This window comes from Corythoichthys intestinalis, chromosome 22 (genome assembly GCF_030265065.1).
Source record: "Corythoichthys intestinalis isolate RoL2023-P3 chromosome 22, ASM3026506v1, whole genome shotgun sequence".
Taxonomy (NCBI): Eukaryota; Metazoa; Chordata; class Actinopteri; order Syngnathiformes; family Syngnathidae; genus Corythoichthys; species Corythoichthys intestinalis.
In genome coordinates, this window is record NC_080416.1 from 10,807,207 (window position 1) to 10,820,823 (window position 13,617).

At 38.3% G+C, this 13,617-nt stretch overlaps 1 protein-coding gene across 3 annotated transcripts in view; it reads left to right on the forward strand.

The window, feature by feature from the left end:
* Positions 1–13,617, forward strand: part of vps50 (VPS50 EARP/GARPII complex subunit) — a 149,702-nt gene that overhangs the window by 71,604 nt on the left and 64,481 nt on the right. For all 3 annotated transcript variants that reach the window (XM_057827781.1, XM_057827780.1, XM_057827782.1), the window contains exons 13-15: positions 4,862–4,994; positions 13,117–13,208; positions 13,279–13,373. In XM_057827781.1, the coding sequence (XP_057683764.1) occupies positions 4,862–4,994; positions 13,117–13,208; positions 13,279–13,373 (320 nt within the window). The remainder of the gene's footprint in view (positions 1–4,861; positions 4,995–13,116; positions 13,209–13,278; positions 13,374–13,617) is intronic.

Consider the following 13,617-nt stretch of genomic DNA (forward strand, 5'->3'; position numbering starts at 1 on the left):
TAGCGCTGCAATGCATGCTAGGAGGCTTGTTGGATGACCACAGTGTTGACAGCGGGTGGCAGCAGAAGTTGACTGTGATGCCAATTGAACCTTCTTGAAGCATTTAAGCTTTGTAGCCATTTGGTTTTATGACAGTCTTACGATGCTGCTGTCAAAGTGTTACCGGTTAATATCTTTTAGTGTAAATATCTCACAACACAGAGAGGACAGCTGCGGCTTATAGTCCAGTGTGGCTTACTGTATCTATGAAAACATGCTGTTTTCATATCAAATTTGGTGGGTGGCGGCTTATAGTCAGGTGCGCCTTATTGTGCGAAAATTACGGTAAATTAATTTTGATTAATATTTAGAGATGCACGATAATATCGGTCTCCGATAATTATCGGCCGATAATGGCAATTATGACGTCACACAGATAATCCAGATAAAACAAAATTCAACCGATAATGCAATCCGATAATTATATACTTGATTTAGCCTCCAAATGTGCGCAATCAAGTTTAGTCCAATTCTGCTAGTTTTAAGGAGGTGTTTTTGCAGTGTAGTAATGTGATATATGTTAGGAACGGCTTACTTTTAAAGGCATTTTTGTGCAACTTGGGTGTTTATTCTCTAAGTAATTGTTGCCAAAAGCTTACCATTACACAAAGTCATTGCCATTGTTTAGATGTTAGAATTTACTACTTGTTCACATTTGATGTGGAAAAAAATAGCACTAAATTACATTTTTGCACAGTAAAATTTGATCTTTGTATACTTTAAATTTTTACATACATATTTGAATAGAATTATCGGCGTGACATTATCGGTTATCGGGTGGAAGGGGCAGGAAATTATCGGTTATCGATATCGGTTGAAAAATGTATTATCGTGCATAACTATTAATATTGCAATAGTTTAATATGATTAATTTTTTTAACTTAAGACCAAAGCTTGTCACAAATTTGCTTAAGTCAAATCAACACAAAGAAGACAGACAAAAATGGTTAATCCATTGGCTGCCATTGACGCCAATAGACGTCCAATCCACTTGGACTAGGAGAGGTTGGCACCAAGGCCAAATGGACTGGCGCTGCGTCACCAGTCGGTAGATGGCGATGTGGTGTAAAGCGCTTTGAGTGCCTTGAAAGGTGGAAAAGCGCTATATAAGTATAACACCATTTACCATTTACCATTGGACTTCTATTGCCACCAATGGCAGCTAATGAGTTAAAACGACATAAATTATTTGCAACTTAATTGATAGACATCAGGTTTTTGCTGTGTTTGTCATTATTTTAATGAGCTTGACCTCATATCTTAAAGTCACTCCAAGGCTTTGATTTTCATGCTGATTGAGTTTCTTATTCATATTAAACTATGCCAAACGCTTACATCAGCATTTTTCTTTATCATGATGGGAATGGATGTCTTTGTCTTTAAGTGCTTTCACTATGATGAACCTTTTACGAACCTTGCGACTTTGTTTTGAGAGCGTGTCTGCTAAATTTCATCCAGAATAAAGAGTTGAGAACTGTTCCCGTGGGAAATCTCGATCTCCATGCCAATTCTGTAATCTGGTTTAGGTGTCATCAAAGCACTTAGATGATGAATTGAAGTTTCAGATTCTTGAATAATAGAAACCCTTAATGCAACTGTAAATGGCAGCTCGTGCTTTTTGTTGGATAGACTAAGATTTCAGTCACTACAATACAGTATTAGAAATAAACGTTTTCTTTACTGGTTGTGACAGCTTTGTCATGAAAGGTCGATTCCCGCAACAAAACTAGCTGTCATGGTGTGTTGCAGTTGTAAACTGAAGTTGTATTCCTCATCAGAAAAAAACCCACAGATCCATTTACGCTCACACCTCTCCTAGTGCCTCAGTTGCTTGGCAACATGCTGCTGACATGGTTGACTTGTGAAGAATATGGAGCATCAAATGTATGGCACATCTGGTTCTTTAACCTCCCTCTCATTTTATATCTTCTGACTGTATATAGCATTTTAGAAAATATTCTATCCCTTATCCGGTGCAGAGTTTGAGTTAAAGGACAAAAACTAAGTATTACACCACGTCGATAGAGTTTGCCGATAATGACTTTTTAACCGATATACCAACTCCAAAAATCCGATACCAATATATACGGTCGTCCACTTAATCTGTTATTGCTAATAGTATTGCGATGCCCGTACTGGATGCTTTAATAATGATAAATGTAACAACTTCAAGGTTTTCCAAATAAAATATACATTCTGTGAAAAAGAGGGGAACAACTTAAAGGTGTTATTGAAAATAAATGTCCCACATAAATAATATAAATTGAAATGAGTTAAAATTTCCATTATTAAATAAAAGGAATCATTCATAATTAAATCCTGTTTACAGTAGTTACCCCAAAGAGCCACTAGGAGGCAAGAGGCAGGCAATCAGGAAATTCCAAGGCATTTCCCAAGATGCTTTTGCTGGGTTTTTGCACATATTTTTGTATTTTATTATTATTATTATTGTTTTTATATATAAATCTGAAGAACAATAAACTTTATTATTTTCGATATGTTAATTGAAAATTTGCCTCTTGTTTGCCAGTCGACAAACAGCAGGGAAGGTAGTTGACAAACTCAAGATGACACCTTCTTCTTTATAGTGAATTTGAGTTGATTTAAAGTAGGCCTGAACGATATTGGAAAAAACTATTGTTGCGATTTTTTGGGGGGTTTGCGATATTGCGATATTAAAAAAAATATATACATATATTTTTAAAGAAATTTTCACTAGATGACTTGAATAGCTGTTTGGAAAGACTTTGGATGACTCACCATCACCACAGTGTAAAGTGATCCCTCGTTTTTCGCGGTTAATGGGGACCAAAACCCGCCGTGATAAGGGAAAAACCGCGAAGTAGCGCATCCCCCCCCCCCCCCCCCCCCATTTTTTTTTTTTTTTTGTGTTTTTTGTGCTCAATGTATTTATTCAGATTTAGCATTGGAAAGAGATACATATAAGACATGTTTTTTCTCACTTTTCCCCCTAAAGTGATTGAAAAAATGTATATAAATAAATGGTTTTTAAGCACTTCAAATGTCATAATTATGATCAGTTTTAAACATAACTGTCCAACCAAATCATTTTTGAACAAGAATAAAGTACTGTTAAAATGCTTGGCTTTATTAAATGCTTCTGTTTATCTACCTTAGCTGTGACGGTTGGAGTGACATGTAGAAATTTCAAACTCCTCATGATCACTGGCATTTATGTCTCCAACGCCTCCACACACACACACACATTCATTCCAGCGTGGCTTCTTTGCAGAAACTGTTTAACAAGTTAAACGATTATTGACAGATGCCCGCGTGAAGTCTGCTTCTTTGGCCAAATCAAAGCCATCGTTAACTTTAATAAGCAAGTGCCGCAGTGACTGAGAGGAACAAAGGGCTGGGAGAGGGAGGATGTGAGGCTGTGCGCAGAGCAGAAAGCAAGGCTATGTGGATTAAAAAAAAACAAAAAACTATCGCACGTGCTTGCGATGGGACTATCGCGCACATCGCGATGGCGATGTTTGAACGATATATTGTTCAGGCTTAATTTAAAGTCTGGCTTAGTGAATAATCTTGCAATTTATGCATGGCACAAACTCATTATTACAAACTTTTCAAACGATAACACATTAAGCAATAATATATAATAGGGGTATTAAAAATCGATTCTGAGATATATGTTACATCAGGCAATCCTCGCATCAATTCAAAATCAGTCTTTATTGATCCTTACACGTGTGTTCTTGGTGGAAATAAACAATTCAGTGGCTGCACTTCTATTCCCGTCCAATAGTTAGCAGCGCACAGCACCACTACCTTGCAGTTTGCTGAAGTAACAACAGCATTAGCCTAATCTGAATAGAGATTTGTGTACGTACGTGTGTACGTATGATAATTATTTTTCCAACAGATCATGTGACTAGTACCTAAGAGACGGTCCTTTGCTTCGCTTAGCAAAAAATTCACCTGAGAAGTCGAGATGGATATTTGGAATTTCTTAGTTTCATGTTTTGTATTTTATTACTTTTCTTAGTGACTGTTTTTTTTCTGGTAATACAGTAGTCATATGTAATGAGTTAATAACTCACTATTTATTGTTCATTGAATTTTTGCACCATGAATGCAAATGGTCTGCTCACATGACAAATCCCAAGCGTCTTAGTTTGAAGAAATCTAGTAGTCAATAAACATAAATACTGTGCTAAGCTATGACCAGCCCTTGTACAAAGGCAGAGGGATTTAACGTTTAATTTGAAGGTAACATGCATGTTTTTCCAAAATCGATAATGAAAAACTGATTTCGATATTATCTGATATCATTTTAAAATACTTTTATCAGCCAACCGAAAATATCGGACAACTCTACATGTCGTTCCAGTGTGGTATGAACCTGCAATTGGCATTCCCCCCCTCCATATTGACTTTTTCTTAATCATTAATGTCAACATTTATGTTTGTTAAATAAAACGTCCCACTGATTATCATATGAATTCATTTAATTCACATTGAAATGTACTTCATTAGCAACCATTTGAAACTCTTAATTATGTTTTACCCCACCAGAAGATCAAATCAAACGTAGGCTCATTTGGCACTCTTTTTAATTACATAATTTAACAAGTCCATGCATTCATTAGCTCCATCAGTACGTCGGTCTTGACACAGAAACGAGTTGTTTCCCTACAGCATCTCGGAATAACGAGTATTCATTAGATGGGATATCAAGCACATTAGCATATGTAGTCATTTTTATTTCAACTATCTGTGTGTTCCATTTGACTTCAGGCTATTCGGGAAGTATATTTAAAACCTTTCAATGACACCGTTATCTGTCTTTCTGCAGCATATCACACTGGACAGCTACATTCCGTGTTTGACTGATTTATGCAAAGCATTATGGGAGGTGATGCTGAGCTACCACCGCACCATGCGCTGGCACGAAGAGCACGACAAGCAGGCGACTACGCCCACTCCAGGTACCGCACTATTTTCAGTCCACCCCAAATTCATAGAATCGCCGTCATTTTCGATCACTAATTTCATCATCGTTTCCGCTTCGACTGTTTTTCTTGCGTAATGAAACGATTTGGAAAAAGGGCGAATCTCATCTCGGTAACATAAGATGAATAAATAAGTCACAGAATCAGTTTGGCTTCAAAGGCTTGGTGAAAATGGGGTCAGATTGCCACACTCTCCGGAGCGCTAATCTTTTCCGGCTGTTTGATATCAGCGTAAGACACAGCTTGGCCAGGTCTAAGCTTGAAGAGAATAATCACCCAACTCTGGGTTTTCTAAGCGATTTTATTGTGTTTGCGCTTTTACCGGGAATTGTGATAAAAGCATTTTGGGTTTAGAGGTTATTGAACAAATATAGAGTTGAAATTGGGTATTTATCGATACATGGGTCTATTACAATATTTTACTGCAAATGTAATAGACAAAAAAACATCCTTCTGTTGTGAATTGAATTGAGTTTATCACTAGTAGACGTCCAATTCGTTTGAACTGGGAGGGTGGCAGTGAATGAACCTTCCCACTTCAAACGAATTGGATGTCATTGTCAACCAATGAGTTTAATTTTGGGGCATTTCAGGTCATTTACTGTTGATTTTCTGTCACTTCCTAGTTCCAAGTTCTCCTACTCGAAAAGATTAGAGGGCCTGTAATTGTCAACATAGGTAAACCTCAACCATGAGAGACAGAATGTGGGGGAGGAAAAAAAAACAGAAAATCACATTGTTTGATTTTTAAAGAATTTATTTGCAAATCATGGTGGAAAATAATTATTTGGTCACCTACAAACAAGCAAGATTTCTGGCTGTCAAAGAGGTCTAACTTGGTCTTACGACGCTCCGCTCGTTACCTGTATCAATGACACCTGTTGTAACTCATTATCGGTATAAAAGACACCTGTCCACAACTTCAGTCAGTCACACTCCAAACTCCACTATGGCCAAGACCAAACAACTGTCGAAGGACACCAGAGACAATTTTGGTAGACCTGCACCAGTCTGGGAAGACTGAATCTGCAATAGGTAAAAGAAAATGTAAAGAAATCAACTGTGGGAGCAATTATTAGAAAATGGAAGACATACAAGACCACTGATAATCTCTCGATCTGGGGCTCCATGCAAGATCTCGCCCCGTGGCGTCAAAATGATAACAAGAACGGTGAGCAAAAATCCCAGAACCACACGGGGGGGGGGGGGGGGGGGGGTCCTAGTGAATGACCGACAGGGAGCTGGGACCACAGTAACAAAGGCTACTATGAGTAACAAAATGCGCCGCCAGGGACTCAAATCCCGCACTGCCAGACGTGTCCCCCTGCTGGAGCCAGTGCACGTCCAGGCCCGTCTGCGGTTCACTAGAGAGCATTTGGATGATCCAGAAGAGGACTGGGAGAATATGTTATGGTCAGATGAAGCCAAAATAGAACGTTTTGGTAGAAACACAGCTTCTCGTGTTTGGAGGAGAAAGAATACTGAATTGCATCCGAAGAACACCATACCCACTGTGAAGCATGGGGGTGGAAACATCATGCTTTGGGGCTGTTTTTTTCTGCAAAGGGACCAGGATGACTGATCTATGTAAAGGAAAAAATGAATGGGGCTATGTACCGAGAGATTTTGATTGAAAATCTCCTTCCATCAGCAAGGGCACTGAAGATGAGACGTGGCTGGTTCTTTCAGCATGACAGTGATCCCAAACACACAGCCAGGGCAACAAAGAAGTGGCTTCGTAAGAAGCATTTCAAGGTCCTGGAGTGGCCTAGCCAGTCTCCGCGTCTCAACCCCATAGAAAATCTGCGGAGGGAGTTGAAAGTCCGTGTTGCCCAACGACAGCCCCAAAACATCACTGCTCTAGAGGAGATCTGTATGGAGGAATGGGCCAAAATACCAGCAACAGTGTGTGAAAATCTTGTGAAGAGTTACAGAAAACGTTTGGCCTCCGTTATTGCCAACAAAGGGTACATAACAAAGTATTGAGATTAACTTTTGGTATTGACCAAATATTTATTTTCCACCATGATTTGCAAATAAATTCTTGAAAAATCAAACAATGTGATTTTTTGGGGTTTTTTTCTCTCCACATTCTGTCTCTCATGGTTGGGGTTTACCCATGTTGACAATCACAGGCCTCTCTAATATTTTCAAGTGGGAGAACTTGTACAATTAGTGGTTGCCTAAATACTTATTCGCCCCACTGAATATGATACCATAATCTTGAAGCAGTAGTGTGATAATTATTATGTTCTGTTTCCTCTCTAAACATAGATACAGTATATGCACACATAAATGACTACTATAATAGAAGTTACCCACTTGTGTTATAGGATACCAATGTGAATTAACTGTGAATGATGTATTTCGCCTTTTTGTGTCTGTAAATATGACGTGGGCGACTTTGCCTCTGCTCCATTTTCATGCTAATGTAATCAGCAGATTCTGGTGCGACCCATTTCACGGTTATTGTTGCTTAAAAATGGATCATATATTATTTTTCTGTTTTGCAATTGTCATTTAAATTCCAGAATTTGATTAAATAATTAAAATAATTGGTACCACTTGACAATAAGGGTCCCTTAATAAACATTAGTTAATGCATTTTTAGACAATAACTAATGTTTCAGTAACATGACAATAATTCATTTAATCCCTTATCTAACCTTTATTAATATATTATTTACCACGAGTCAATGCATTAGTTAATGCATTTTAAGACAATAACTAATGTTTAAGTAACATTACAATAATTCATATCATCCCATATATAAATTTAGTAATATATTAACATTAACTAATGCATAACTTGACATTAACTAATAGTTTGGTAAAATTAAAAAAAAATATATATACAGTGGGGTAAATAAGTATTTATTGATTTTTAAATAATTTTTTCACAAATCATGGTGAAAAATAAGTATTTGGTCAATACCAAAAGTTCATCTCAATACTTTGTTATGTACCCTTTGTTGGCAATAACGGAGGTCAAACGTTTTCTGTAACTCTTCACAAGCTTTTTACACACTGTTGCTTAGAGCTGGGAATCTTTGGGCACCTAACGATTCGATTACGATTACGATTCAGAGGCTCCGATTCGATAATAAAACGATTATTGATGCACCCCACTCCCTTTTTTTTTTTTTTTTAATTTGTTTTGTACATTAGTTCCAAAATTGTTCAAAAATCCTCTCAGGCTAAACCAAACTACTATTTCAGTATCAAGTTAACATATAGCAGTAAACAAATATACAAAAATAACAGTAATTAAAAAAACTCCAGTCCCCATTCTATATCAGCAGCTTTAAACTACTTTCAATTAATTTAATGTTGTGAATTAACCGTTAAAGTTGTTAAAATTGCTCCTGTTATTCCATAATTTCTCTTTTGTCTACTTTCAACATGTGAACGTTTTAAAACTATTTTAAAGATAGATTCAAGTCAATATTTTACTGATTTAGGAGTATTTTAGATAAAAAGTTAATTAGGTTCGCTTGGAAGGTTCGCAAACAACAGCCTTGCAGGGAAGTGTACTGCTTTAAGATGGCGGCCGTTACTAACGCCCGCATCTAGTTTTTTTGTAGATGTGCTGGTAACGATACCGAAGCGATAATGCATCTACTCCTATATAAATGATATCTACCGTAACATAATGTGGCTTGTAGCAGCTTTTCGGCAGCAGTCAGGTATGTTTTTTTTTTTTTTTTTTTATCTCGTGGCTTGAGTTGAGCTAGAGCCGTGAGTTGAGCATTGGCGTTACCCGAGGGGCCGGGTAATGAGAAGCATGATGTTTAGCTACTCTCGCTCTGTCCCTAATTGCGTACCGAAGACCGCGCGGCGCGCTGAGTGTGTCGTACTTCTGCTTTACTTGGCATATTTCAATAATCGGAATTTGGATGTTTGTGAATCGTTCTCGAATCTTCCACGGCCGAATCGCGAATAATCTAAGAATCGGAAATTTTGCACACCTCTACTGTTGCTGGTATTTTGGCACATTCCTCCATGCAGATCATCTGTTTTACCTATTGCAGATTCAGTCTTCCCAGCCTGATGTAGGTCTACAATTTTGTCCCTGGTTTCCTTTGACAGCTCTTTGGTCTTTGCCATAGTGGAGTTTGGAGTGTGACTGACTGAGGTTGTGGACAGGTGTCTTTTATGCCAATAATGAGTTAGAAGAAGTTAGACCTCTTTGACAGCCAGAAATCTTGCTTGTTTGTAGTTGACCAAATACTTATTTTCCACTCTAATGTGGAAATAAATTCTGTAAAAATCAAACAATGTGATTTTCTGTTTTTTTTTTTTTTCTTCCTCATTGTGTCTCTCATGGTTGAGGTTTACCCATGTTAACAATTACAGGCCTCTCTAATCTTTTCAAGTAGGAGAACTTGCACAATTAGTGGTTGACTAAATACTTATTTGCCCCACTGTATTTCTATTCTGTTGATGTATCCTATGCTTCAGAATGATTGGAAACATACTAAGCCCTTTGAGTATTACATTCCATGCCATCTTCTCCGTGACAGAAAGGACATCCACCCCGTTTCCTGCCAAGAGTGCCATCAATCATCTCAATAGTTGATTGGCTTTCACCTCTGTGTAAAAGGTGTCCCTGGCCATTCTTTGTCTTGCGTTTACAGTCTCCGCAAACGTGCTCACGCTCTGTAGCTGTAGTGATTGACTGAACATGTAGCATCTGGTTTGTCGGACAGTATTTTGAGGTGACTTTGACCTCTAGCTCACACTAGAGGCCACCTGGGTCATAACGGTCACGCTTACTAAAGATCGCTCCTCCCGTGGTGTCCGTCCTCTTTAGCACTTAATATATTGAGTTGTTCACTGTAATGTGTGGCTAATTAATCTTGTCGTGTGATGAAAGGAGAGGTTGTCACTGGATGTTACTCCAGTCAGGGTCATCTTTCTACCTGACAAGATTGATTTGCTACTGTGGTGAATACTACTATGCGTTTCATTTGCTATGAAGGCCAGCAGGATGAGGTCAAGGGTGTGTCATGATAGATAAAAGTGATCTGTTTGGCTTTACAGGCGTTTGGTAGGAGCATTTAACCCTTTACTCATTGGCTGCTGTTGACGGCACTAGACGTGTGATCCATTTTGACTGTTTTTATTTTTTCAGGAAAGATTGGTCAATAAGAGAAAGAGGAGGTATTTTAACAGAAATTTAAGATGTTAGGCAGTGATGTTGACGAACACTTTTTCTCACGGCGATGACGAGAGGACAACGAGCTAAAAAGGTGTCTTGGGAAACTACAACATAACGAGACGAATGCCAGTTTTGGTCTGACAGAACGAGACGAAAATGCGCCGTAGTTTCCGTCACTTGTTCACAATGTGTGTGTGTGGTTAGCTTGCATCGTAGCAGTGTGTGGTTGTGTCAATTATGTAATGTGACGTGCTGCCCTCTCCCCAATTTAGCAGTGTCCTCTCTAGGCTTGCATGTTTTGAAACACACACGGAAAGATTTGTTTTCCTATCTTGGCAAGAGAGAATATTCAATGTTTCTTTAGCCTTTAAAAGTCCATGCTGAGGGATCATCACGCTCTAAATGTAACTCGTAGCGTTAGCTTAGCATTCACATTCGCATTAGCATTAATCTAATGCTAACGGCGAGAATCCTCTTAAACTCTCGGACAACCTTTTTTACATAGTTATTGGCGTCCAGGTGTGTGTAATTTATTACAAATAATGTAGTTTTTCTCAAAAAGTTAGTCACGTAAATGTAACTGAGTAAATTTAACATATTAATACTAGAGGCGTGCGAAATTTCCGATACTTAGATTATTCGCGATTTGGCCGTGGAAGATTCGAGAACGATTCACAAATATCCAAATTCCGATTATTGAATTATACCAGGTAAAGCGTAAGTAAAACACAGTCAGCGCGGTCTTTGGGACGCAATGAGGAACGGACCGTGTGTAAATATCATGTTCAACTCATGCCGCTAGATAAAAAAACAATCATACCTGACTGCGGCTGACAGCCGCTACAAACGCCCAGTTGCTAGTTGCTACATACGGCTACAGTAGATATCATATATATGTAGAACTAGATGCAAAATGACAGACGACGTCGGTGTTAGAACATGTATTATTGAACAGAGATGCGAAATGACACTTTCCGGCGTAAATAAACAGCCGCCATCTTAAAGCAGTAGACCTCTCTAGAAAGCTGTGTTGACGCGAACCTAATTAACTTTTTATCTAAAATACTCCTAAATCAGCAGAATCTTCTCTTGAATCTATTTTTAAATGATGAAATAGTGTTAAAAGTTTGACAAAAGTAGACAGAAGGGAAATTATGGAATAACGGGAGCAATTTTAACAACTGTAACAGTTGATTCACAACATTAAATTCATTGAATGTAGTTTAAAGCTTGCTGATACAGAATGGGGACTGGAGTTGTTTATTTACTGTTATTTTTATATATTTGTTTACTGTTATATGTTAACTTGATACTGAAATAGTAGTTTGGTTTAGCCTGAGAGGATTTTTGAACAATTTTGGAACTAATGTACAAAACATTTAAAAAAAAAAAAAAAAAAAAAGGAGGGGGGTGCATCAATAATCGTTTTATAATCGAATCGGAGCCTCTGAATCGTAATCGAATCGTTAGGTGCCCAAAGATTCCCAGCTCTAATTACTACCCACCTCTGACTAAGGCTAGGTTCAGACCGCAGGTCTTAATGCAAGAATCCACTTTTTTGTGTGTGTTTTTCCGACTTGAGTGAGGCGTTAACTTGATGGTCTGAACGTGACAAGTCGCAATGAAGTGGACCATTTCAAACCTGACCTGGGTCAATTTCGTATGTGGTTTGAATCCGATCTGGGCTACATTTTTCCAGAATGTAGCAGCGGTGTGAACTGTCAAGTCTTCCAAATCGGAATTCATGCAGCAATTTCGTCAGCAAAGAGCGAGAGCGGCAGGCAGGACATCAGGGATGTAGCTGTGCATTAGCGTTAACGCCTAGTTTGAACTCTGCTTTCACGCAGTAGGCGGGCTTGACCACAGTCATATAAAATAAAGAGAAGGATAAGCCTGAAAATGCTCGGTTTTCTTTCTGTGTGCCAAATGAGCATTATTCACAGCCTACGTTCTATCAATCCATATAAACTTTGATTATAAGACTCAACAGTGATGATTAATTTCCTAATACTTAAGACTGATTAGTATTATCGTCCATAAAACGAAGAAAATTAAAAGGGCTGCCAAAAACAACACTGATATCAGGGCAAATTTGACAAATTTTTATGTATCCATTCATTTCAGTAAGTTGTTACATCGAACCAACCAACCTACTTCTCTTAGTGTGGTAATTTAGTCTGAATTCTATAGTAAGGTAGAGATCTTTTCTTCTGTTAATTGTTATTCTCACAGAGATTAACTCTGGTCCAGTGGGGATTACACTGGTCTGCTCGCATGTGATAAACTACACGGGAGAACCTTGAGGATTATTTTTGTTTGTTGATTGAGTTTATTGATAAATTCCTCTTTTATATGTTTATGATTATTATTTAGACATACTGTATAGTGTTACTTGTTAGTAGAAAGATGGAAACTGGCTTTTTAGTTCTTTTGTATGCTCTTGATATACAAACCATTGCTTCCTTAAATCCTATTACGCCATATGACAGCAGCATTGTCAATGCACACAATGTAGCAACATATTTCCCAATGACCTGCTTTCTACTGGGCCACTTTGTATTTTTTTCTGTATTAGGATCAGAAAAGAACCTCAAAGATTTCCCGTTGGCTTTGAGAAATCCATACTCACTGATCCCTACTGAACTGAGGTTTCACACTATTTCTTTTGTCTGCGAGTTTGCTCACCTATTGAAAACGACCTTGACAGGCCCATCTCCTGGTCCTCTCATCAATCACTCATGCTTCTTGCTCACCATTCGGAGTGCGAAGCGAGGCGGTGGACTAGACTCCCAAGAAGTTGGTTTCATTGCACCGCCTGACAACAAACATGACTTAGATGACTGTCAACTGGCGTTGGGCGTGTCAGTCGAGAAAAGCCTTTTGAAAAGACGCAGCCGAACAATAGAAAAGTGAGAAAATCTGTTTTTAAATTCACAGAGGATGCGACGCAAGCAGAATCAGATGAGTTGGTGATAGACCGCGGCTACGTAAAGAAGAAGCTGGAGCACGGACTGACACGGATCTGGCAGGTCGGCTGACGATTCATTTTAGAAATTCAATTTCGCTAACCACAAATGACGTCTCGCCTCGTTTCATCAGGATGTCCAGTTAAAAGTGAAAGCCTACATCCTGGGGACTGACATGTCCAACTTTAAATATGATGACTTCATTGTGGTATTGGATGTCATCAGCAGGTAAATTGTTGAACACAAAGCCCAACTTCAAACAGCTACGCAGCTATACAAACCTTGTTATCTGTTGCTTAACCTTAATTACATTTAATTGATAGAGAATAGAAATAGGCACATCTGCTCGGCGTTCCAAAAATTGGTCAAGTGCTTTTTGAGAGAATTGTTTGTGGAAGTAGTTGGTATTCTTGGCAACGCTTAAAGATCATTCTCTATTCTTATGTTATATCTTATGTATGACAATGTGTAA